Source organism: Mycena indigotica, assembly GCF_014461135.1.
Source record: "Mycena indigotica strain 171206Taipei chromosome Unknown Mind.scaff0010, whole genome shotgun sequence".
Lineage (NCBI taxonomy): Eukaryota > Fungi > Basidiomycota > Agaricomycetes > Agaricales > Mycenaceae > Mycena > Mycena indigotica.
The window spans coordinates 3494295-3520064 of NW_023503009.1; the positions used below are offsets into that span (position 1 = coordinate 3494295).

Here is a 25770-nt window from a genome sequence, read left to right on the forward strand (position 1 = left end):
GGGGTTGTGGTGGACACAGGACTATTGGCGGCTTCACGACTGTCGGAATCGTTATCCTTGAAATATATGTCGAGCACGTTTGTTTTCTGGCCCCGCTCACGCGTTGCGTTGATCGTCCGCATTGGAAAACGAGGTTGGGCCCGTAAAGTGAAGAGGGCGGGCGCTTATATGGCGCCACATGCTGACGAAAACAGGAACGTTGGCGTGCATGGTGGTGGCGCGGCGAAGGGCACGCTCGCAGGCTGGCGGGTCGGCATCGGTGTCGCTCGTGGAAAAGGACAAGAGAGCGGGAGGAAGGGTGGGGAGTTTGGGTGCTAATGTCGTCCAAAGGATGCTTTTCGCCGACGACCGAGCTGGGGGAAGCGGCAGGGCAGGGGTGTGGGTAGTTGAGCGTGGAACAGAGAGTGGTGTTGGTGGGGTTTCTAGAGAGCGAAAGGCCCTGTCAGCCGCGGAGGACGAGAAGAGAAAAGACAGTTGTTTGGCGCACCATGTGTACTTCGACCAGAATGGGACCCTTTGGAACGAGGCGGTCCAGCGGAGCCTAGAGAATAAAGGGGGGCGTCAGATATGGTGAACGAGAAGGGATAGAGGCTTGACGTACCATTTGCCTGCGAGCGGCTCTGCCGTGCAGCTCTTCCTTCATGGTCCACCACCTTGCGGTTCCGCTCTTCCTAACCCGACGTTAGCTTTATGTTCCGGGGCATCTGTGCATGGAGCGGGTCTACGGAGGGCAATTGTGACGGTGGAGCAGATGGTCGTCGTGGTCAAGAAGAAGGAGGGCAGGGACGACTGTCACACATCTTCACCTATATAGCCCACCTACCCCCTCTAAATAGAGGTGGTAAATATATATTTTCCCCCCTCTAAGCACATCGGGGTTTCCGCCAAAAAATGGCCCCCGAAGCAGGATTTATTGCCGAACCGAAGTTTCGGCTCTATATGTGAAGATGAAAACCAGCCCCCCCAAATTGGGAGTGGCTGTGTTTTGATTACCCTTATTGGGACGGCATCACAAGGATCACATGATGCGTCCAGCAGAGTCACGGTTCGGCTCTCTGCCGCTTGCGGCCTTATCCCCTCTCATTTAGCATAAATAGTGGTACAAAAAAACCTTCACTTATCGTGAATTTGATTGATCATGAATAATTGCATCTAAAAGCGGACCCGATCTGTCAGAAATCGGGGAACGTTTCGGGTCCTCGGATCGGACACGTAACGAGGCTGACATCACCTCGTCGTTTTGGGACCATAATTTACAGGCAAACAATGGACCTGATTCGGCCCAATATTTGTGACAAATTATGGCCCGTGTTCATTGTCCCGATTTTCAGTCAATCAGGTACCACTTAGTGGCCTCATTTTTGACAAAAATGGGGGTTCCAATAATGGCCACCAAAATGTACCTGATTTACCATAAATAAGTGTCCATTATTTCGATCGGCCACTCATCGGCCATCCATCGGCCAGTCGTACTCGTCAGCAAAAAATTCGTTGTGTGATGTTAAATGTCCAAATACACAAAAAAAAAACTACAGCAGGCCTTGGAGATACTCGGTGGCCAGATGGTTCTGAGACTTGAAGATGCGCAAAGACTTCTGGTGGAACCGAGTTTTGTTCCTCCACTGCATCTGGCTACGCAGCTCTCCCCGTCCAGCTTCCATCTTTGTAAGGAGATCTTGGAACCACTCTTCACAGTCAGATGTCCACCATCCTACATGCAACCCAGATGTGTAAAACGAAGGCGGAGTAGGCCACCATGAGATGTGTTTCATCTGATGGCCTGTCGCCTTCGTGCGATCCAACTGATCTGAAAGAAATCAGCCCAAGGTCAACCACACAGAGCCCCACTTACCCAATTGTACGGGATAGACACCGCAAACAAGGCCTTCTTCCTCCGGTGTGAGGCGACTGTAATACAGCGCACCATTGGAGGTGGGATCCGGAATCTTTCCCTCAGCATGCTCAATCTCCACACGATCACACATCAAGGATAGAGTGGGTTTGTCGATGACATGGCGTGCGATTCGAGCAATTAATCCGCCTGCATAAAGGGCCAGGACACCCCGAGGCGAACGCAGGAAGTGGTCTCGATGGCTTACATAGGCCTGATAGTCCAACATCGTAGGGACATAACCTTCATCGCGAACACCTAGACCAACGTTGCTGGGGGGTGGAAGAACGTAGTTAAAGTCCAGGCCTTCGGCAACGAGATGATACTCTGAGCCACACTGGACAAGATGTGCTACGATGTCCTTCCAATCGCTGAGCTGCAGTCGAATGATATGGAGAACATTTGCGGCACTGAAGAGGAGCAGCTTCTTTCCATCCGTTGAACTGTTGCGAGGGGTCAGAATAAATGCTTTGGATTCGTGTTCGTCGGCATTTTGTTGCACGATGACCTTGATGTCAACGCCTCGATCTTCCCACAGCGTGGCTCTGGAATCGGCTCGGCAAATGTCGATAAGATGCTCAGGGATATCGTCCAGTTTTTTAGCATCAACCAGAGTCAAAAGCAATGCTTTGGCAGAAGCCGTAAGCGGCTTGGTGGATTTGCCGTTCCCCAGAGCCCTGCGACAGTCCCTTTCATCCAGCACTTTGTCAAAAGGCTCGTCAATCGATTGATGCCCAAAACGGAGTTCGAGGGTACTTTGAATCTCGTCGAGCTGGCTCACGCGCGATGGATCATCTTCGTCTGTGTTGCCGACTTGAATTTCTTGCTCGAAGAATGTCTGCACGTCCTCCTCAACTGCCACGCTATCTTGAAGAAGATTTTGAGTGGCTACTGTAAGACTGGTAGTCTCTTTCACTACCACGGCGCGTGTTTCTTCAACGAGATGGACAACGTCACTATATAGACCACTGTTTTTGTCATTGGCGTCGTCGTCGTCATCGTCGTCGTCAAAGTAATTGAAGGAGGATAAATCTCCAGCCGACTTGATTGCTCCGCAGAGATCCCACTCGTTTGAAAAGCCATCGTAGATGCGTTGCTCGGGGAAAATGTATTCCATATTTCGACAGCATAGCTGTAATTCCGAAGCTCGCGCACCCAAAACCCGCCCCCTTCATCACTCCAGACAAATACACGAGCACCTCTTTTGCCAATCCCTCCTCCCTTTGCAGCCAGATTTTCTCGTCGCAGTCGCGCTTCTCTTTGCGAATGGAGTTCTAACTCTTCCTTTAGCGCATTGTCTATCCGTCGTCTGGCAAAAAAAGCATCCCAGTTTTCCCCCCGGTTTTGGCCGCTGCCTCTCTCAACGGCGGGTGGTTTTGGAGCCGCAGGAAGATGATGAGACAGGTCGTCAACGACGCAATCGTGGTTGGGAAGGACACCCCATCGGCGAATATTGCTCCGCACGAGCAACCACTCGATATATGCGTCCCGACCCGAAAGCTCTTTCCTCAGCCGTTCAACGTCGGCATCCGACGGCTCGAAATGCACAATCTGCATCGAGGAAAGTGAGGCTAGCTTGGCGACACTTGTCGAACCCATCGAGAAATACAAGGGCACCCTGATGTTGTGGCGAATTAGGATGGAAAACAGCCAGTCAACCTGGGACACCTTGTTTATGGCAGCTGAATTCGAAAAGTCGATAATGCCACCGACTGGCGCGGATACGATTTGAGTCACAATGTTTTCCAATTCGTCCCAAATTTGTTGCTTAATTCCTGTTGCAGCGAACAAGTCATTTCGCCATGAGTTAGCTGCGGTGGAAGATTTGAGAGCCACGGCGTCGAGAGTGAGGATTCTCAGTGAGATGGTGGCCAGAAGCGGAAGAAACGCGTCGCGTGAATTAAGAACAGCAGCCACCAAGTTGTGCTCGGATTCGTAGCGATGGCTATATCCAAAAAACACTGGTGCACGGTGCCGCGAACCACGATAGTCAAGAGGACCAGCCTCGCGTACTCGACGTTCGAGCCAAAGAAGACATTTTTGTAGGAATGCCTCAATTCGCAGCCATCTTTTGAGAGGCTTAGCGGCCATGACCCAATGTCTCGTCGACACCATTGATTGCGAGGCAACCGAAAAGACATGAGTGGTGCGACGCTCGATTGGGACCGTCCGTGTGGTCATCTTCAAACTTTGCAGCAATGGTCCCGTGAACACGTTGGTGCGTGGAAGGAAGAGAAGATGAGGCATTTCGAGGTCGACCCAAGCTGTCTGGTGAAGTTCTCCGTCGAGCGTTTCGGGGGATGAAGGAGCTTTTAAGTCTCGAGGGATCCTAGTCATGAATTCTCGATTGCCATTGAGTACAGTATATACTGCGGGCAGGTTGCGGACAAGTCCATGATAGAACTTGGAGTGCTAATGTTCTAGTTAGTGATAATGCAGCGTATGAAGTATATTTTGACTGACCGGTGGTATTTCTTGGGGGCCCAATTGGCTTCGAGGGACAAGTCTCCAGGAGTGCGAAGGGAGTTCGGGATTCATAACTTCGCCGTACTCCTCCATTGTGAGAGGACGGGGCTGCCGTTTCGCATTTTGGCTGCGGCTAGTCGATGCGGCCGACGGTTGCGCGGCGCGTCGTGAACGCGAAGGACCGGCTTGAGGCTGTCGAGATCCCTCAACGTAAGACGTTTGGGGGCGAGAGGCAGATCCCTCAACGTAAGACGTTTGGGGGGTGCCTCTCGAAGAGCCATGGCGGTCGTGGGATGACTTGCGGTGGGAGCTCATGATGGTTTGAGCGATGAGGGGAAAAAACGCCGATCAGCGTCACGCCGGCCGATGGCCGATGGCCGATGGCCGCCGATAGATCACCTGCTGTGACATCGTCACACCACTTCGAGGTTGTTATCTTCCTCGAAGTCGCTGTTGTCAGTTGTCTCACAACGGCACAGCTCGCCCGCCTCAAATCCGGCGCTGATGTCGAAGCCCGCCGCTACTGCCAGTTGTCTTACAACGGCATAGCTCGGGCGAGATATCAACGGACATACGACAGATGCAAAACTTGGCCAAACTCGACGCGACTATTATTATTATTATTATTATTATTATTATTACTACTTTTTGGATTCAACACATCGGAAAAAGCAGGTAAACAATTGTTCATAGTCTTTCAAACTTATTGACAAATTAACTAGCTACTCCGATTACATACGACCAGTCGCTGGGACAAAAAGTGCGAACGCCTCAGCTGAAACTGCAAGCTCCTTCTGGAACACGATGGGCTTCGACGCGAGCCATGCGCTATTGTACAGCACCTTGGGGAGACCTTTAGGTGGGGCTCGAGTTCCCGGTTCTTGACCTCGCTTTCTCGTAGCAGGCTTGGGACCTCCGTGGATGTCCTGGATACGGGCGGTTTGTGCGTCGATCAAGCGCATATAATCTGCCACGGCGGGTTCTCGCCATACACAGATCAAAATCCTGTAAACGGTGGTCTTCTCCCCATTTTCCTTGATGTCATACGATTTAACCTCCTCCGACATGCCACCGGGACCTAGGAAGAGGAGCATTTCCAACAGTCTCTCCCAGGTTGGAACGTCCTCTGCACCATCAGCCTGTTTGAAGGCAATAGTAGCCTTAACGGTTTGAATACGAGTTCCATTCTTCTGTGAACGTGTTGGTTTAGAAGAGAATACGGCAAATAAACACGAACATAGTGCTGAACGTTAATCTGCCTCCTTGCTAGAGCTTGACACTCCAGCACAATCTTGGCGCGCGCAATTGCCTCGGCTTTAGTCTCCCACCGACCCATCGCCTGACTGTACTTGGGCTGAAACTTATTCCATTCACCTCGAATCCTCTCCAACAGTTTGTCCATCATCAACTCAAGATACTTGACGGTGATAATGCCATCCTTGATGTAATTTGAGCCGCTCTCGTCATTCGCGACAACAACTTCCATAATGCGCTCCTTTTGAATGACGTTCCAAGCCGATCTAAGATATCCTGGACTAAAATCCCACTGGATGAGATTGATGGGCACTTGGGCACCGCCATCAACTGCGTTGACCTCGCTCTGGGAAGCCGGAACGTGAAAGACGAAGTCCGTGGTTTGGTCGACGCAGAAACGACGATAGGTTGCTTTGCGCACCATTGCCGTCCTCTGCTAGTACTGCAGACGCCAGATGTTAAATCCTATCCAGACCCGAACTTCTGTCGCAAATGCGATATCTGTCCAACCTGCGGTACTCATCCGCGAGAGGCACCAGGCGCTTATCCGCCCGCTTCCCATCCTTCGGCTAGCTCTGCTGCTGATCAGAGTAAGTCTGTTGTTCAAGCCCTTGTTCCTATTTCTAACATCTTCCCAGTTGATCGTCTCCCCCGCCTGCCCCCCCATATCCTCCTCACACTCTTCTTGCTACAGTCACATCACATCGACTGGCGCCGCATCGTATGGGAATACATTTTCATTCTTTGCATCTATAGTCTCAAGTTGTAACTCTTATATCCATCCCAAATCGAGAACAAAGATGCCCTTGTCCTTTTAACCGAGCGAATTTAAAAGGGTCGAGCGAGTGTGCCAACTACAAGGTTCGCCCGCTCTTGCCAGACGTTTACGTCGACAAATGGCGCCGACCCATTATACATGCGAGCGATGTCCGTTGAATGGTGGACAAAATCATCGAGTACCCAAGCTTGATCGAGTGCTGCATCAAATAGATGTGAAAGCTCAGCAGGCAAGGGATGCGCAAGCTCAGCCAGAGCTCACGGTTGATCACCTTGCCAATCTCTTGACCACCGTCGTTACCTTGGACGATGGGATCGATCCGCGGAATCAACTTCACTCGAAACTATTCAGCTCGCGGGATGAGGTTCAAGCCACAGCCCCGGATATACCTCTCCAATACACTCCTGTCTCGGCAGCAGATGCGTTCGACAGTATCCAATCTTTACTCCCTCCGAAGCTGACTCTCCATACTATGGCACGGCAAACTCGACATGAGAATGAAGCTCTTCTCAAAGACACATTACAACGTATTCACGCCGCTCACCGGGATTTGGACATGCATCACGCTCTAAACGACGACATACGCGACTTGAGACGGTCTCTCGAAATGGCGACTTCGACTGTCTTACAGGCAGGAAGGCTATTGGCGAGCATCAAACCACCCAGCAAGGCAAAAACAGGCTTCTCTGTCCAAGAGAATGAAGCCTTCAAATCGTTATTACAAATGGTCAAAGACGAAGCCCGTCTATTGGACTCATTGATTGACGTAGTCGGTCGTTTGGTTCCTAAATCTGTCGTCAAGGACGAAGTCCAATACGATTCTGGTATGTTATCATATATCTTCTCGCGCTAATTATAACTCAATCCGCTTCAGATCACCACTTCCAAAACCCCATTGGAGACTACGATACGGTGGCGCAAGTTATGATTATCTTGGCTGTAATCTGCCATGTTATCATTGGAATTAGCACCAACCCCTGCGACCTTATCCTCAAATTCGTCTCCGCTATCATCCAACTCACGATGTCGATTGGGTCATCTGAAGATGAGCGTAGTCCACGGCAAGATGATGTTCTGAAGCAGTTGCCCACTAGCTTGGAAACCGCACTGAACAAATTCAAAATCGACTCCAAAACCATCATCTACGCCACATGTCCCTCCTGCCATTGTACTCATGCGCCAACTGAAGACCGACTTACTGGTGACCCAATATATCCAGAAAATTGTGTCAACTACGTTTATCCGCAGCGTGGTCCGGCTAGGGTGTGTGGCAAGCCAATCCTCGAAATGCGACAAGGGAAGCTTCGCCCCATCAAACCCTTCGTCTATGCACCCTTCTTGGATTATTTGGCAGCCACGCTCTCCGATCCCGAAGTCGAAACTATGTGTCAAAATGCCTGCGACAAAGCCTTTCAAGCTGTACAGAATATCGTGGCGGACGATCCCGATGCGCCCAGATCAGCGGAGTCGGTAACCAACGTCTTCGAAGCCGAATTTTTACGCACTTTCCAAGGACCTGTCCCCGATCAACTCTTCATCGAACAGGATGGCCGTCTGAGGCTCGCTTTCGAGGTGATGCTTGACTTCTTCAACCCCGATGGAACGAGAAAACGCGGTAATCATAACTCGATTGGTATTCTCGCTGTCGTTAATCTCAATCTTCCGGAAGACATTCGATATCGGCCTGAATTTATGTGGATCAGCATCATTTTAGGGCCCGATGAAGCGAATTTCGAGGAAATCAACCACTATGTTCGTCCTCTTGTTGACGATTTCGTCAAGGGATGGGAGCGAGGAATCTATCTGTCTCGAACCGCCCTGTACCCGGCGGGCCGACGGGTCGATATCATACTGGCCATCAGCATCAATGATCTGCCGGCGACTCGGAAGATTACCGGCATGGCGGCGGCATCTTCACATCATTTCTGCATGATTTGCGATTGCTATGGTGTCAACCAGATGCATCGTACAGACTTTGAGAACTGGAACCACAAGGACATCGACACTCTACGGTCTCAAGCTTACGCGTGGCGCGATGCACCTACGCAAGCGGCACGCGATAAGATCTTTGCTGAGCATGGGGTCCGCTGGTCCGAGTTCTGGCGACTACCTTATTGGGATCCCACTCGAATGACTGCTGTTGACTCAATGCATTGCATTCTCGAAGGATTGGTTCACTATCATTGCCGTAAGGTTCTTCGTATCGACGCCACTGCCGCTCAACGGAAGGAGCATCTCGGTGCTGCTTTTGAATACGATTGGGTTGACTATGACCCTGCTGCGTGCCATCCAGATTACCACCTCAAAAATCCAGCCAAGGAGGTCGACCAAGTTCATCGTATTCACAAAATCCTTGAACAACCGTTGTCAACGCCAAACGACGACGAGGGTGATACTGAGATGCTCGACATCCCTACGGTCAACGTCGACCAAATGCGTGTGAGCCTCATGAACACCAATCTCCCTGCCCTTCGCTTCGTCGTCAACTCCCTTGGACTTGATTTGACCCGAGTCAAAACAAAAAAGTTATGCTGCGATCAGCTTCTTGCCTGGGTAAGACGCTTGATCTTACTCCCAAGCTCGTTACTGACCATTCGTTAGCGCTTCACCAAGCCTCGATTCAACCCCGACTCCATTCGCAGATCCATCAATCTTCCCGATCTCAAATTCATTCAAACCGTCATCGTCAACACTCATACCCCTTCCTGGATTGGATCCGTCCCGCATAACTACGGGGAAAGCAATGCGGGGACCATCAAGGCGGCTGAGTGGCGAATTTTGGCCACAGTCTACTTACCGATTGCGCTGGTTCTCCTCTGGGGAGATCTCGTCCCAGAAAATGGTCGTTTACAGGCGCTGCTTGACCATACAATGGCACTGTTCGCTGCGGTTACCATCGTCTGTCGAAATACGATGAGTTTCACGCGGGCGACTCAATATCGTCAATCACTCAAGCAATGGGTCGACGGCCTTCCTGTACATCACCCTCACACCAAAACACAACCAATGCGGCCCAATATTCATGTTGCTTTCCATATCTACGACTTCCTCATCGCATTTGGCCCCGTTACTTCCTGGTGGTGCTTCCCCTTCGAGCGAGTCATTGGTTTATTGCAAAGAGTTAACACCAATCATCATGTTGGCGGACAGCTCGAAGCAACGCTCACGAAATCTTTCATGCGTGGTGCCTATCTGCGTCGCTGGCTTCGCCGGCCTGATTGCCCTCAGGTCATTCGAGAGCTCAAGCAGTTATTTGACCAAACCTTTCCCTCTTACAACCCTCCCTCCGACTCTCCTCCACGTGCAGCAGATGGACCGTGCGCGCATTATAAATACAACGGCGTGAATTTCTCTCGTGCGGATGTACACGTTGGTAACAGCCTCGTATTCTACTATCCGGCCAACTCCACCACGGCAATCCCTGGGAGTATCCAAGAGATCATGAGTGTGGGGAGGGGAGATAACATTAACCATTCGTCGGCAGACACCTTTGCCGGCTAACTTGCGGGATCCTTTTAAACGATACCGGGGTTATTTCCCGGCCCGCACATATTTGTCCACTCTGCAAGTCGGAGATCCTGACAAAGTGCCTATAACGGCTGTCCTATCTCACTACGCTCGATATGATTTCTCGGAGGGGAGATCTGTGGTGCTTGATCTCTCTCGAAGTTAATATACCATTCCACATTCCTTACAACGCGTGAAATCCCCGTTCTCCGCCATCCTAATCCTCCAAACTCGATTAATTGTCCTTGTTCATCTCCAGACCTTCACGTTCCCTCGATATTTTAGTTTTCTCGCGCTAGTTGCCTAAAAATCTCCCAATACCCCAAGCACACAACACTGACACGCTCTTCCATGGACTTGAAGCCCTCCACCACCAAAAATCACCTCTGATCATCGAAGGTGACGACTACTGTCGATGAGAGTCGTCACGGCTCCATCAGCAGGACCCACAGGACCCACATGGCCACAAATGGGGCTCCCGCTTGTCCACGCCGTCCCCGTTTCGCGAAAACGCTAGCACGCGTCCTCATTAGCCTTCAATTACTTGCTTGCCGTGCAGATAGGCGCCCACATACCTTGGATGGACCGGGGTGTATCTATCTTTCGGAAATCCCTGGCAGGCCGTTTCGTGCTGTTGTTGCCCATCCCACCATGTACAAAATCGGCCACTCGATCGATGGGCAACGCCGGTTGAAGCAACATCGCCGTCAATGTGCTGGCAACGGTTGCCGCCCGATATTGGCCTATTATGTCCCTGAGCGGATTCAATTCGGTTTGTTTTCCCAATACACATCGTCTAGACTTGCTAATAGCTACACAGAACGTGTTCTACACGATTATTACGATCATAATCGTCGTGCGTGGCCCGGCCGCGTCCACTGCTCGTATTGCCGAAAGAACCACCACGAATATTTCATCGGCGCTCGTTGCGGCACGATCGACGACGTGCGACACACGGTCGAGGGCATGATTGTGCGTTTGGGTTGGCCGATTATACCTTTGTACTTGGAGTAGCGGCCGATGGCTGGCCGATGGCTGGCCGATGGCTGGCCGATGGCTGGCCGATATCAATAATATGACATTATTTTTGACAAATCGGGGTCGATTCCGGGGCCTTTATTGTAACCACGATTTGGGTCAGATTATAGGCCTGTAAACTCGACTCGATTTGTTGTATATTGAGGACAAAAACTAGCAAAACAAATTGACTACTATCTCGGACCGAATCGGGTCCCCTGATTGCTCACAAATCGTGGCCCTAATAAGGTGAGCCTTGTTTTGTGTCCGATCCGAGGACCTGAAACATCCCCGTATTTCTTACATATCGGGTCCACTTTTAGATACCATTATTCTTTATCAATCAGATCCACGAGAAGCGAATTTCTTTTGTACCACTATTTACGCTAAATAAATCCTGCTTCGGGGTCCGTTTTTTTGGCGGAAACCCCGATGTGAAGTAGAGGGGGTAGAGGCAACTGCGGCTGAGCAGCTTATGTAATGTCAGCTAATTAGCAACGCTAATCAAGTAAATACGTGGAATTGCGCCGCAGAATTCGGTAGGTTAACGTCACGGCACCGGCGTAATCGATTTGTTTGCGCTTGCTTGCTGCGCCTAGCTTTGACTTGACCCTCGCTAGCGCTCTACACATGACCATTGAGGTTCCTCCAGAGCTGTACGAGTCCATCCTCAAGCATATTTCAAATGAGGACGTCGAGACCCTCTACGCCTGCTGTCTCGTTTCAGCCTCCTTCCTCCTCCCGGCGCAAAAGCGATTATACTCGTTCCTTTCGATTTCGACTGTGTGGAGACATGGCCGCTCATATGCCCAAGTCGCTGCGCTCTTCGAAGAGAAGCCATGGATGGCTGGCTACGTGTCAACTCTTCGCATAGCCCCTCCCAACGACGAGGAGGTATGGCGGCAGGAATGGCCCATTGCGGAGTCGGTTTTCCGGCAGCTTACCAACGTTCGCAAGGTCATTATCCGAAACCACCAGAGCTACGAGAGTTGCCCCAGCAAGTACCGCGATTTTCGCTCAACCGCAGTGGACTTGAAGGCGAGCGTCATCGACTCGCTGCTGAGCATTCTACAAGTGCGCGGACAGCTACAGGAGTTGATGCTCTGGAGTCTCAGCCTCACAGAAAACCTTCTCCACCGCGTGTTAACTGCTGCCCCTTCTCTTACGGTTTTTCACGTCACAATCAACGAATCTAACGCGATTGGCGCTGCTATTCCTTCTCCACCAAAACCCATTGCCGATTTAATCATCTCGCAAAGTCAGATATTCTACCGCCGGCTTCTGACAGATGCTCACTTCACGCCGTACATACAACACCTGCGTGGGCTGGCACGGTAATGGTGTTTGTGGTGACATTTGTCCCCATTTAGTATCTCCCAAAAGAGACATGCCTAATTAGGCATCTCCCAAAAGGGACAGGCCGCATTAGGCATCTCCTAAAAGGGACAGGCCCAATTTGGAAGTGACCCCGGAAGTCGGTCCCAATCAGGAATTGATGGGCCTACAAATCAAGTGATAGTTGTGTGATCCTTGTGATGTCAGTGTGATCTCTTGTGCAAATAGCTGATCTGACATGTTTTATGTATCATAGGTGTAAGTATACATACCTATGCCCTACAGAAAGCAGTTTCTCAGCTATATAAATGCAAATACCTGTGATGGCAGTGTGAGATATCATATGAATGTCTGATTAGAGTTATTTAAGTCTAATAACTGCAAAATACTACACTTTCTCATTATAACTCGAATTATATATCATGTAAAATTCACTTATTTGAACTGAACTAGTCTGTATTCCAATATAATAAGTAATGATCAAGCTGCAAGTGCTTGTGTTATTACATTGCCATCTGATGCCAACACTGATACCCAACTGTGATATCCCAGCTATGACAAGCCCCTCCAAACCTTGATGATGGAGTTCTGGAATGGGAAGTAGACGAAATCTTGCATGCTAGGGTGAGGTATAAGTGGCTGAATTACTTTGTCAGGTTGCAACACGTCGCACGACCAGTGGGTCTGCTTCAACCATGTCTATGCCCTGGAGAAAATTGTGGAGTTCTATTGTAAGTACCCTGGCAAACCATAACACATCGCCTCCATGTTGTTTGACACAATTAGTGTTCATATCACGGGCCACCCGCAGGTAAGTCCGGGGTGGCACATACCCGTCCCCGCTGATGGCCCGGGCCTGTGGACATGGGTACGGGTACCCACATTTTCGCTAGTGGGCGACAGGTAGCCCACTCATCCGAGGCCCGCAACATCTAACCAAGGGGGATGCACCGCCGAATATGCATCAATGTTGGGTTATTGCAGGACAACGGTGTCACGACACAGTCTGGGCTCCTCGGTCCTTGGCCAGATGCCCATTTGGTGCTGAAGATTGACGTGACAGCCCCTGGTCTTGACTGCTGACTTCTGGCAAACCAGTAGGCCAAACTGCAGGCCAGCGGGTTTGGGGTACCAGGCCTGCACCCATACCTGCACTGGCCATCCTCGCAGCCCGTCACGGGTCACACCACCCGTGACAATCAATACCTTTCCGGTCTATGCATCAGAACGCCACATTTAAAGGGGGGGAGGGTAATGTCAGAAAACCTCCCTTTTGGCCCTCTGGAGAGGATTCTAGTCTCCCCTGCTAGGACCTTGATCTCAGACCTCTGAGGTTGCCCTTATAGTAAATAGTAAATTAGCCTGACAACCTGACCTTGTAACCCTGTGTCAGATTTTTTAATTATATCATACTGTACTGTACTCGTCAATATGACTACAACCGTCATGTGCCATCATGCATCGGAACAATAACAATTGAGTGAGTGTGATGCATGACTAGCGATGGCGGCGTCCGGTTCGGCCTTCCGGTTCGAACCTGAACCGGACCGAACCGAACGCGTTCAGGTTCAAAGTTCAGCGCAAGGCTGAACCTGAACCTGAAGTTCAGTTCGGCGTTCGGCCGGTGTTGGCTTTACCTGAACCGGGTCGAACGTGTTCGAACGCCGAACGCCGGGGGCGCCGGACCGCCCGGCATAAGGTCCTCCGGAGGACGAAAATGCCGAATGGGGTTGCATGCCGGGAGCAATCAGTGTTCCTCCCGACAGCCGCTGATGGAAGGTGGGTGATCCTGTGGCTGTTATCCCCACAAAATTGATACACCGTAGCCCGAATGCATCTGACAGCAACTGGCAGCCAGCACACAAGGCCATCCGCGGCCTGCTAACTAAAGCGCGCCGCCGTCGCGGGCCCGGGGCATCGATGGGGATGAGTGTGGGCCACCCCGGATGGGCCCGCGGGTGCGCTGGGGTGGCCCATTATGAACACATAGGTTCAAAGTTCGAACCGGTTCTGAACCTGAACTGAACCGGATTGAACCTGAACACGAAGTTCGGTTCAGAGTTCAGGTAAAAGCCGAACCTGAACCGAAGTTCAGGTTCGGGGTTCGCCAAAAAGCGCCCTGAACCTGAACCGAACCGAACCTCGCCATCTCTATGCATGACGACAAAAAAAAAAATTACAACTGGGCCATGGTTTTACTTGATTTTTTGAGGGCATATTTCCTGGTGTCACGCCTTTGGACCTCAACAACCAGACCAGTGTGGTGCATGACGCCACGCTCAGATAACAACACAACGGGCTGACCGTGATGCGTGACGTTGTAGTCATACAGACGACTACAGTATGCTGTCACATGCCACAACCCCATAGCAATTAATACAGGAAGCCTGACAATTTACTAGGTTACTTAGACAAGGATAATTCCTCTGTTTCTTTGCTACATCAGATCTGTATCAGTACACATAAGCACAATAATGTAATCAGTATTTGCCTGGAATTTCAATGAGGACTGGTGTAATTCTATCGCTAGATAGATTATAAACTGGAAATTCCCCCTTTTTCTTTTCTCTCCTCTTTCCCTTTTTGGCCGATTTTCTGCACTGCTCCTTTGGGACCACAAACACCATTACCGTGCCCGTGGGCTGGAGCTTCACTGGATCGAGACCCAGGAGGATATCTCACCGTGTTTTCTTTCCGCCGCAACACTTGAGCGGATTGAGCTCAATATCGCCGCTTCCTGTGGGTTTCAGTTTTCAAAATCTCACAAGTTGACGTTATTCTACTTAGGCTTTGACCCACTCCTCGAAACAAATCTAAATTTCCCTTCCAGACTTCCTTGCCTGCATATCCTTATCATTACGATCAAATCATGTGATCCACTTCCGGGTATCATCCCGTTGCTCTCGGAAAACGGCGGCGCCGTCGCTAACCTACCTCGAATTCTCATTTGAACATCTTGCATCCGTCAAACAAAAACGCAAGGACTATTCCTTCACCCCCGACGTGCTCCGACTGCTGGATAGTGCTCTGAGCCGCCACCCTGCCATCCACGTAGTCAAGTGGAAAATTTTCTTGAGGTACTGTCATCCCAAGCAGGACCCAGGACAAGACACGCCGAAACATGTGGCCTTTCTGACGAAAATGCTGCGCAAACACCTCCCGAATGCATTTGCGAAGAGGCTGATAAGTGTGGCCGCGGACGACATTGTTATGTTCCCTCGCAGTTAAAAGCTAGAGGATCTTGCAATCGTGAAATTTTCCAACCCTCGGAAAGCGCTCCAGTCGGAAGGGAGAGAAAGATAGGGGGAGAGCGCATAGCGGCCGAAGTAAACGCCTCGTCAGTAAATGAACTAGAGCTTATTGGCAACTCTTGAAGAACTCTATGAAAGATAAGTACGCTCTGTTGGGTTGGTATAGTACATAAAGTGAATCTACACATTATCCTGAGCTCACAAGTGTTGTTTTTGTGGGCAGAAAGGGCTCGCAACGGGGGAAATCGCGTACAAAGTCACTCCTAATGTTTTCGAAGCACAAGAAGGGCCCGAAAGATGAAGAATATGCGCCACAGAGTCCTTATAAGAGGCAATTTCGTCAGTGATTAAAGCTTTCTGACACTCCGAGACTCCCAGGGCAGCAGCAGAACTCGGCCAAACGCTTATCTTCGTCGTCTGTCCTCCCCATGAATATAAGCTCTGGGAGCGGTCCGGCGGGCGTGTCCTCGTCAGGCGAGATCTCCTCGTCGCTCGGCGGTAGGGCATCGCCGGGCCGCAGCGCAGTTTCGATGTCTACAACTTGAAGTTTGTCGTCAAGCTCACCGCCCTCTTTGAGAGCTGAGAATAGTACTTAATCCGACTGCCGTTGGTAGCGATCATTGAGCGTAAAATATGCATCAGTTGTTTCCCGAGTCCTATATCTACGTACACCTCTACTACTTCTAGCCTACAAACTGGCGCAGCTCAAAGGATTTTTGCGACAGCTGGAGGTGTGCCTCGAACATGGGGTTGAATTTGCACTGTTCTGCCAACCACTCCTGGTTGAATAAACTCCGCGGAAGTTTTTTTTGGAGGGTTTCTGGTGGAATAATCTGACGCCGCCAAGCGAGTGTAGTATTTTCTCTGCGTCGCCGCCGGAAGTAGCCTTGGACTTTGCTTGTCAAGCCAATGGAGATGCTTCGCTATCTCGGGCATTTGAATCAGTTTGGACAGAAACCGGATACTTTCCTACTTACAATACCAATGTTCGTTGTACCGTGCGACCTCAACGTCAACACGAAGAACGTGAAGCTGAGGCTGGAAAGGTGTCGTGACCTTGCTACAACATAATCTGCTCAGGTGACAATTGACAATCAACAAGTGAAACGACCAAGTCCAAAAAGCCTTTATTTTTGAGTCACAAAATTTTACTGTAGGGTTAGGGTTAAGACTACAAATTTCATTACAAAAATAGAATTTCTCAAGGGTCAAGATCGAGGTCCTGAAAAGCGGACGACAGATATTGATAGACGATTACATAAGTACTCGTAATGTAATCTTATCATCCGACTCAGGCTCAGACGTGTTATTGAGTAGATTCAATGTGGATAGAAAATGAGAATACAGCTTTTGACTACACAGCGCACTAGATTGACTTCATTCACGAAATTTTACTCAGTCTCAGAGCATGGTACAGCGCGTCCTAAGCGCGTGGCTCTTATTGTTCCTTCTTCACAGACGGTTGTTGATCTTCTCAGATTTTTTCAATCTTGATGGGTCGGTCCTGAACACCCCGTCATCGTTAAATCAGGGTGAAAAGGTTTGGTTACCTGGGACATTCCCACTTCTTCGGTTTCCTGCTCCGCCTGGTTGACGCTGGACTGGTCCATGAGTTGATCCTCGGTGTCTGACAGCTGGTCAACGTTGGACTCGTCCCCGGATTCCGAGTCGGATTGTGATTTAGGGTAAAGCAGCTCAAGTTGTTGCTGCATGTGTTTCAACATGAGGTCGAAGAAAAAATGGGAGGTCCACACACCTCTATTTGTCGAAATTCCTGCCAATTATCACGTAGAACTTTCTCGTCGTCTTCCACTTTGTCAAGCAATGGTCCCTTCACCTTGGGGTTCAGGTCATTGCAATTTTTGTATGCTCGGAGAGCTGTGCTGGGATGACGAAGCATAACTGTCGCAAGTTCTTCGTCGGTGTATCGATCTCTGAGTTTGCGAAACACAGCACGTTCGAAATGGGTGACAGGCGGGGCCTTGGGGCTGAGGACGTGGTTACTACCTAGACGACGCCAAACCGAAGGCATACCGTCTGTCGGAGCTCACAACACCGCTTTTTTTGCTCGAAGAATTCGTTGGGGAGTCTCCAATAGCCTGCAAGAGGTGAGAGTGTGATAACTGAAGAGGATTTGGCCCTACCTTGGCCGAACTGCTTCTCGTGGCACGAGACATGCTTGCAGAGTCGATGGGGCTTGCAGTGAACAGTTAGGGTCGGAGGGAGTCTTTTTAAAGGAAGGCAAGCCGCAGCTGGTGGCTGTGATTTGAATAGGAAGTCTAAAAAGATACTTCGTCGCATGTTTGAACGAAAATTCCGAATAGAATTGTCGTCGGTCGCTCTTGTGTATAGGTTCGAGAGACGGAGTTGAAGATTGGATATGGATTGCTGAGAGTCCGAATTGCCGTAGTGGTCACGTAGTGGTCACGGTGAAAGACAAGGTGCGCTGATCTATCATTTTCTGATGGTTAGAAATTCAAAGATATTGAGACTACAAACGCTACTGGTTTGTTTGTTTGTTTATAGTACGGTACATAGTAGTAAGTCTAGCGTGATTATACAGTGGACTTATGAAGGGAGAGCCATCATGCTCGGGTCGGACGACGGGGGCATCATGAATTGGACCCCGTTGGGCATCATGGGGACCTGCATCGGCATTTGCATCTGCATGTCAATGGACATCTGCATTTGCGGCCAGCCTCCCATCGGCATTTGCATCCCCATCCCCATCGGCATCTGCATTTGCTGCATCATCGGGTTGGCGTTGCGGATCTGGTTAATCGGCAAATCGTCCTCCTCCTCGTCATCCGGCACGGGCCCGGGGCCATTTACGATATTCCCCGGCTTTGCAAAATCAGCCACACAGAAACTTGAAATGATTGATTTTACATAAGACACACCTCAATCGCGGCTTTGGCTCCGCCTCCTCTCCCGGCTCCGCTCCTCGCCATTCAGCACGATAACTTCGCTCTCGTCAAAGTCAAAGCTGATGCTCCTCCGCTGCTTCGCCTTCTGGACATGCGCCGGCAACAGCCCGCTCGCGCCCCCGCTCCAATCGTCCTTCACTTTCTCCTCCCTCTGATTCATTCTTGTCCCCCGGGCGGTATACGGCGCTCCCGCTCCCGCTGTTCCCACTACTCATCGCACTGCCAACCTCGCTCCTGTCTCTGGGTGTAAGCGGGCCAAGGGCATCGCTGCTTCGACTCGAGTTACCCGTGCCGTTTGTGCCTGTGGAGCTTGCGGGCGAGTTGCCGCGGATACCGCCGTTGCCCGCAAAAGGCCGTTGCGGGCCAAGCAGGGAAGGTGGTGAGGGTGAAGGAGTGGGTTGTGCGATTATAGGTGGTGATGATCGTGAAGAAGGGATTGGCTGGGAGGAGGTTTGGCGAGGGAAGGAAGTAGAAGTCGCAGGGGCGGAACGGGAATTTGAAGTCGTCGCGGGTGTGGTCATAAGGGTGCTGCTCCGCTGCCTCGCGTTCCCAGAAGGAGCAGGTGCAGACTTCTGTAACACGTTTGCTGAGCTGCTTGAAGTCGATGTATTTGTCGAGTTGGCGGTCGAAGAAACAGTCGCAGAAGTCGAAGTCGAGGGGATCAAAGTGCTGCTCCTTTGCCTTCCTCCCGTTGCAGACGCAGACCCCAAATCCACCGAGCGGTTTGCTGGCCTGCTCGTAACACTGAAGCTAGGTAAAGGCGACCTTTGCTTGATCACAATCGGCACAATGTCGCCTTGATACTCTTTGTCCTTCTCCACCGTATTCCTAATTGACTGCTTCGGTGGCTCGCCTCCTCGCCCAGCAAGAACGCCAGCCCACCACCACCAAGCATGTCAGCCAAGTCCCGCCCCAAAGCCCCACCATCGGGTTCTGCACTTTTACCGCCCGCATCGTCCAGCCAATTCGGGTAGCGACCCGAAGCAGACACGATATCGCTCGACGAGCGCCGATGGAAAGCCTTCCTCGCGGTCACACTCGAGAACGAACTCGGCGGCGAGCCCGCATTGGGCGGCGCAAGTGTCGGTCTTGTACTCGTGCTTGCCAACGACGACTGCGAGGTCGATCCTGAACCACTCGTGGCGGAAACAGCCTTCAGCCCCTCCCGTTTGTCCTGACCACCCAAGCTGACGCTCGCCACAGACCCGCCGGTCTCCTTCCTAATCGGGCTCCATCTCGGCGCGGCGGCGGCGTCTCCCGGTGGGCGAGGGAACTGCACAAATCCACCCCTTCCGCTGCTCGGTGGCGGCGGCGATCTGCTCGTCAACACCGGGCTCGGGAGTTGCGAGCTGGAACTGGCTTTCGAGCTCACAGCGAGCATGCCCGCGCCTGTAAACCCGTCATCGGTCTTCTTCTGGCCGGCGAGGACCGGCCGCGAGCCGGTGACCTCGTTTATGTCGATTAGAGGTTTTAGCTTCAGGTTGGGGTTGCTCCCGTTTGAGGCCATTGACAACGACGAGCCCGGGCGGCGCGGCGCAACAAGGGTCGCTAACGGCGCGTCGTCATCGGAAGACTCTTCACTTGTCGATTCGTCTGAGTCCGAATCGTGAGGATTTGTCGGCCGACGGGTGAGCGAAAGTCGCTTGGCTATTCGGCAGAATGCAAATGAAGGGAGAAGCATCGTGCCGGATGGCGATCGTAGGGTATCCGTTAATGGTGTTTGGGCAATATCGAAACGTAAGTCCCAAAGAGGTGTGATAAGGAAGGTGAACGGAGTACGAAAAGGAAGTCCAATGCAAAAGGGCGATGGAGGTAGGGTTGAGTAAAGCAGAGAGGTGGAGTCAAGAAACAGAGAAAAGAGACCGCAAGGAAAGAGAAGGGGATGGAAAGTCGAAAATCGAGTTAAAGGCGAAGGGGTAATAGAGTAGGTGGGGGAAAATGGGAGGAAATATCGAAACGCGGGTCGGATATGCGGAGGAGGTAATGTCGAAGTCAAAATGTGATATAGAGTAGGGGAGAGAAGGCAAAAAGATCGCGGAGTAAGTTGAATGTCGAGAGTAAAGTGTAATATGAAGTGGAAGAGGAGAAAAGACTCAAAGTCAGCAAAAGGCGAAAAGTACAAGGAGAGAGAGACCACGCACAAGTCATGATCACATTGCCACCACTCGCGCTAGCCACGAGGTTTCCGGTACTCCCACCCATCTTCTTTTCCGTGCTCCCACTCTGCCCATAAACACCCAACGAAGACTGCGATCTGGCTTGTCCAAGCCCGCGCTGTTGCTGCTGTTGCTGCCGCGAAGGCTGTGGTTTACCCGGGTCGTCGCTGGAGCCCCAGGAGATGATTCGTCCTCGTCTTCATCAGAATCCCACTGATTCACTTGCGCATTTGGCGCCCTTCGATGAACAGTCGTATACCGTATACGGCTTCGGCTTTGTCGTTGGGGAAGGGACCGGTGGAGAAGACGTCTTCTTTGGGGGGCTTCTGAACGGGAGTCGGCGTAGGTCGTTGTGATGATTGCGGTTGTCGACCGTATGGGCTCGGACTTGGCGCTCTCGCACTACTCTCGCCCATAACAGGACTCCCAGCAGCGCTTCTCCTCGCCTGAACTTCTCGGAAGGCCGCAACGCTAATGCGCGAGCTACTCGCACTAGCATCGCTGCCTCCCCGCGGTCGCAGTCGGGCAGGAGGCAGATGCTCGTGCTCATAGGCACTCCCCAGCCCGCTAGCCTGTCCTTCTCGCTCGATCTGCTGACTCAAGCTTGTCAGATTCGTCGCCGTAAGCTGGTTCTTCCCAGCAGGCTCCTCGCGGACATGTCGGAAGGCTCGAAGATTGAAGTCGGAGGGTTTGGCGGGTGAGGGTGGTAATGGCTCGACCTCCTTGTCCTTTCCCCTCGCCCAGAACGCAAACTTGCGCCCGCTTTTCGCGCCCGTACTCTTGCTCGTTTTGCTCGTCTTCCCTGACGCGGCTGTGAGACCAGAAGCAGTACTTCTTGTCGGGCTGATTTGGGGAGCAAGAGGTGATAAAGAATATTGGCGGTCTCTATCACGCGTTCGGGAGGGCGTTTGGTGAGCGTAAGGAGAGGCGCCAGCAGTGGTTACCGGAGGGGGAAGACTTCGGGTAGAAGATGTGTAGAGGTTCTGTGGTGGGCGGAGGGAGTTGGGGGAGGTTGATGCGGAAGCTGAGGAGGGCGGTATATCGGACGACGTGCTCAGTCGTCCGAGATAGGCGGGTCGCGGGGGGGGCTCAAAAGGCTCGCCAGTGTCGACAGCCAATAAAGGAGTCGCGCTTCGTTTACGCCCAAAAAAGCCCAGCCCGCGTTTGTCCTTCTGGGGCTCGCCCGCATATGCCAAGCTTCTGCCGTTTGGAGACGACGGGCCTGGAGCGAATGAAACGTATTCGCTTGTAGGAGATGGCTGGGAAGACGGGGGGGGGGGAGAGGTTGCTGCCGAGCTGGACACTACTGATGCTTGCCGAGTGGGAATGTGAGCTGCAGCAAAGCATTAGCATGGCAGGGAAGGGGGTGAGAGAAGGGAAAGAGGCACGCGGAGGGAGAGAGGTCGCTTGGGCTTTTGGATTTGCTGGTGGCGCCACTTCCATTAGAGTTTCGCGCGAAGAGACCACCTAGAAGCGGCATTTCTGACGCGCTAGCCTAGTCAGAGGTCGCTGTAGACAGGTTAGCCCGCCGGACAAGGAAGTGCCGATGGACGCACCTGGAGGTGAAGGGGGGGGAAACGGGTTCGGAAGGCCGGGGAGATGGCTTGGCGCTGGCAAAACGCTTTAAGGAAAGGAACTCGGAGGACGTTCTAGACAGCCTAAGAAGGACAAATGAGCGTGGGGGCAGAAGGGAAGGGACGATGGGTGGAATTTGACAACGCACCGAAAGGGTCAAGGCTCGTCGTCGTCGTTGTCCTCGCTAGCAACGACGGGTCGCAAAGCGGAAAAGCTGCCGGTAGTGAGTGTGAGGAAGAAGGCCAGCGGGAGCTTCGGATACGATTCGACTTGAGGTGGTTCTGAGACAAATGGCAAGTGATGTAGTCACACGAATTGATTGAAAGCCCCTTTCCAAGGGCTGTAAACGTAGTTTACTAAGTTGCATTGCATACGTCTCGAGTATTGTATAAATATGCTTACTACACGCTTCGAGCGATTCTGTAGTGTTATTTCAATCAATTCTTTCAACAATCCATCCTTGTAATCTAATCAGCATATGTATCGTGAAGCCCAGGTCTTCGAAACTCCCACAGCGTTGTGCGTCGAAAGACTCGACATGGAAGTGGCGACAATCAGCGCAGAAGACTTGGCCAAGCCACGCGTGGCAGACAAAGTCCAAGAAGTCATGTATGATACGTTCTAGTACTGTTTTAGCAAAGGGACAAGCCAGAATAGACGAAGCGGATTCGGAAGGGGACCCAGAACGCTAATTCAAGGTCAAAGATTTGACTCTTGCATTGCGAACGATGTTGTCGCAGACGGCGCGGGTGGTCTACCGATTGCCCGATTTTAATCGTTAAGTGGCCGGTGTCCATACTGATAGCTGCGAGGACGTAGACGGCACCAGGCCCGTCTTCGCTATGTGCCGCCCAAGTCACTCGGAGGGACGGGGAGTGTGGGTGCGTTTGCATATGGAGGGGCAGTGGGTGACTGGTGTAGCGGCGGCGGTGGTGACAACGATGGTGACGATGGGCACAACGTGACGAACGACTTTTCAACGGAGTGAAGGTAGACGCGGTTCTTCAATGGGTGGAAGCGTTGTCTCGGGAGGTGCTCATTTGGGAGCAACTCTGGGCGAAGTTTCTGTTCGATAGTGGCGCGCTAAACTCAGTCTCAGCCCCAGCAGACGTGGTTGCATCTGAGCATGTTCAATCTTCATATTTCTGAAATCGAACTCTGTCTTGGCGTTTTCAGCAACGACATTATCGCGTTCTTGTAGAAGCTCATTCTTCTCATCGACAAGTCGAGTGCTCTCCGCTTCAGCTTCACCGACTTGTGTTTCGAGCGCAGCAAGGAGCGAGGAAAGCTTGTTAGCTCTCCCTTGGGCATCTTCGAGTTGAGAAGTCAGTTGACCCCGCTTCATTTCAAGACCGCTATTACCCGCAGCGAGAGATGCACTGATGCGGTCTAAGTCGGAAATCCGCGTTGTCAATTGTTCCATCTCCTTCTGCAACAAACCTTTTGCTGCCGCCAACTCCTCTCCAGAAATTTTGGCGACTTCGAGCTGGTGAGAACGCTCAGCAAGTGTATCTCTCAAAGTTGCAAGTTCAGCCTCGCGATCTTGGAGGAGGTCGGCATGGTCTTGAGCTTCGCGAGGACGTGTGGACTCCAGAATACTTGGCTCGGAGGTCGTCAAATTCGAGCCCACCGACGCGAGAAGGATTGCGGTCCGTGACGGGAGTATTGTCGAACGCTATAGCTTGTTGCGCGATCTGTTCGTCAAGCCGCATATCCATCTGCTCGTTAAGATCGATCTCGGTCGGGGCTGGAGTAGGAAGTTTGCTAAGAAGGTTTCCGTCGAGGGCTCGTCGAGCAGCTTGGATGCTAAATCATCTCAGTTATGTCTGAATGACAAAACGATGATAGAATAACTCACGCTTTCTTGCCTTCTGGTGTCAATGCCACCGAACCTACTGGCTCGGAAGGTACGAAGAACCCTTCGTCTTGCTAGGCCGCGAGATCTCATCAATAACAGCATGCAGAAAGGAGCATATGGTGCACAAGTTTGTGGACGGCTGTCCCAACCCAGCTTTTCCAATGAGGCCCAAGTTTGTTCTTCTGCGCAGCGGCATTCTTTTGAACTGTTGATGTATGACGCCACTGTTAGCGCGAGCAACTCAAGTTGGGACAAACCCTGAGTGCCCGGGAGCGTAGCTGTGAATAGAATGTCATTTATGGTCGCGTTGTATCCTGAATGGAAGAGCCGAAAACCTCTGCAAATCACAGGTCAGCATAATCCCAAACTGCAGAGGACCGAGTGGCACGACGAAAACACGCGACTTACGTTCAGCATATGTTGCCTTGGGCGTTTTGAGGGAGCGGGAGCGTCCTCGGGCCATGGTATCGCAAGTGGGGTAAGTACAAACAATCTAGCGAGTCATTAGATGTGAATAATTATATGATTGAAACATACCAAATAGATGAACTTAACGGTCGCACACAATGCATCAAGAAATCCAAATGGATCTTCCTGTTGCTAAAAGGCAAGTGGTGTAATCATTTGGCCTTGAGCCCACAGCGATAACCCAAATTCCAGACATGTTGATTTCAGAATTCATCTCCTCTTTGCAATGCATCTCCTCCGAGGCAAATCGACTCGAAAATGAGGGAGGAGAACCGGAAAAACTGTTACGGGTGCCAATACACTACATATAACAACCTGGAACGTTACGCTAGCTTGCAAAGATCTAGAAGGAGTTAGGATCAAGAACTCTGAAAAAGGCTCCACTATCCTCAGCGAGTCTCTTCGCGACATTTGTAATGATTTCGGCCAACTCGTCGGTAAATCCGTCAGAGAGCGTCCTGTCGGCTTCTTCGAGGACGAGAACCTCCAGTGTAGTTAGAGCGAAAGAGGGAGAGTTGTGGATATGGTCAGTAAGTCGCCCATGAGTTCCAATCGCTACGTCTGGTCGATTCCGCAACGTAACTTCCTGAGACCTGGCCGATAGCCCACCTGGCGCTCTAGATCAGTAATTAGACGACAAGATTGCCTTCAAACCTACCGACAACGAGGCAGAATGGATGTCTGTATGGGTAGCTAGTTCTCTGCTGGCTTCGACTCACTGTTGGGCCAACTCTCGGGTTAGTACAAGAACGAGACCACGCGTAGCAAGAGCTCTTGCGCCTTTTTGACGATATAGAAGTCGTTCAATCATGGGAATAATGAAAGCCACAGTCTTGCCGGAGCCTGTAGCTGGCCACCTCCAACAATATATTTCCCTAATAGCACGACAGGAATGGTGGCAGCTTGAATCGGCATTGGTTTAGTGTTGGTCAGCGCTTTGGCCGCGAAAGGATCATGGAAAGAAATGACGAGGGTTCTTGCGTTGTCTTCCTCTCTTTTTTCGGCCTGAGTTTCTTCTTCTTCTGACTCGTCTTCATCATCCTCTCCTTGGTCACTTGGGCCATCCTCGTCTGAGGGTAATCAGGGTTACTCTCTTCATCAGAGGTTGCTAGTGGATCGCTCTCTTCCTCCTCATTTTCCTCTTGTAGTTCGCTGCCTTTCGAATCCGACTGCGACTCATCTTCATCCCTCTTCCTCTTTACACCCTGCTTTCGTCGAGCAATGATGTCCTCATCCGATATAGGCTCTGGTTTCCGTCCCTCCTTCACTAGGTCAACGAACCTAGCA

General features: G+C 51.4%; 4 protein-coding genes across 4 annotated transcripts; 1 reads left to right on the plus strand and 3 right to left on the minus strand.

Moving 5' to 3' along the window:
- Window positions 1-1529: 1529 nt before the first annotated feature.
- Window positions 1530-4672, minus strand: MIND_01148800 (uncharacterized protein; the record flags this gene model as incomplete). Its single annotated transcript, XM_037368019.1, has 6 exons — window positions 1530-1807; window positions 1853-1888; window positions 2400-2987; window positions 3047-3509; window positions 3681-4303; window positions 4355-4672. The coding sequence occupies 6 exons, from the start codon at window positions 4670-4672 to the stop codon at window positions 1769-1771; spliced, it is 2067 nt and encodes a 688-aa protein (XP_037215851.1). The 3' UTR covers window positions 1530-1768.
- A 1835-nt stretch (window positions 4673-6507) lies between these two features.
- On the plus strand, window positions 6508-9890 carry MIND_01148900 (uncharacterized protein; the record flags this gene model as incomplete). Its single annotated transcript, XM_037368020.1, has 2 exons — window positions 6508-7217; window positions 7264-9890. 2 exons carry the CDS (start codon window positions 6508-6510, stop codon window positions 7355-7357), a joined length of 804 nt encoding a protein of 267 aa, XP_037215852.1. The 3' UTR covers window positions 7358-9890.
- Window positions 9891-16973: 7083 nt separating this feature from the next.
- MIND_01149000 (uncharacterized protein) lies at window positions 16974-17676 on the minus strand (the record flags this gene model as incomplete). Its single annotated transcript, XM_037368021.1, has 5 exons — window positions 16974-17003; window positions 17050-17205; window positions 17256-17487; window positions 17534-17598; window positions 17644-17676. 5 exons carry the CDS (start codon window positions 17674-17676, stop codon window positions 16974-16976), a joined length of 516 nt encoding a protein of 171 aa, XP_037215853.1.
- Window positions 17677-18479: 803 nt separating this feature from the next.
- MIND_01149100 (uncharacterized protein) lies at window positions 18480-20107 on the minus strand (the record flags this gene model as incomplete). The annotated part of the gene is made up of 2 exons (XM_037368022.1): window positions 18480-19191; window positions 19248-20107. The coding sequence occupies 2 exons, from the start codon at window positions 20105-20107 to the stop codon at window positions 18480-18482; spliced, it is 1572 nt and encodes a 523-aa protein (XP_037215854.1).
- Between the last annotated feature and the right edge of the window lie 5663 nt (window positions 20108-25770).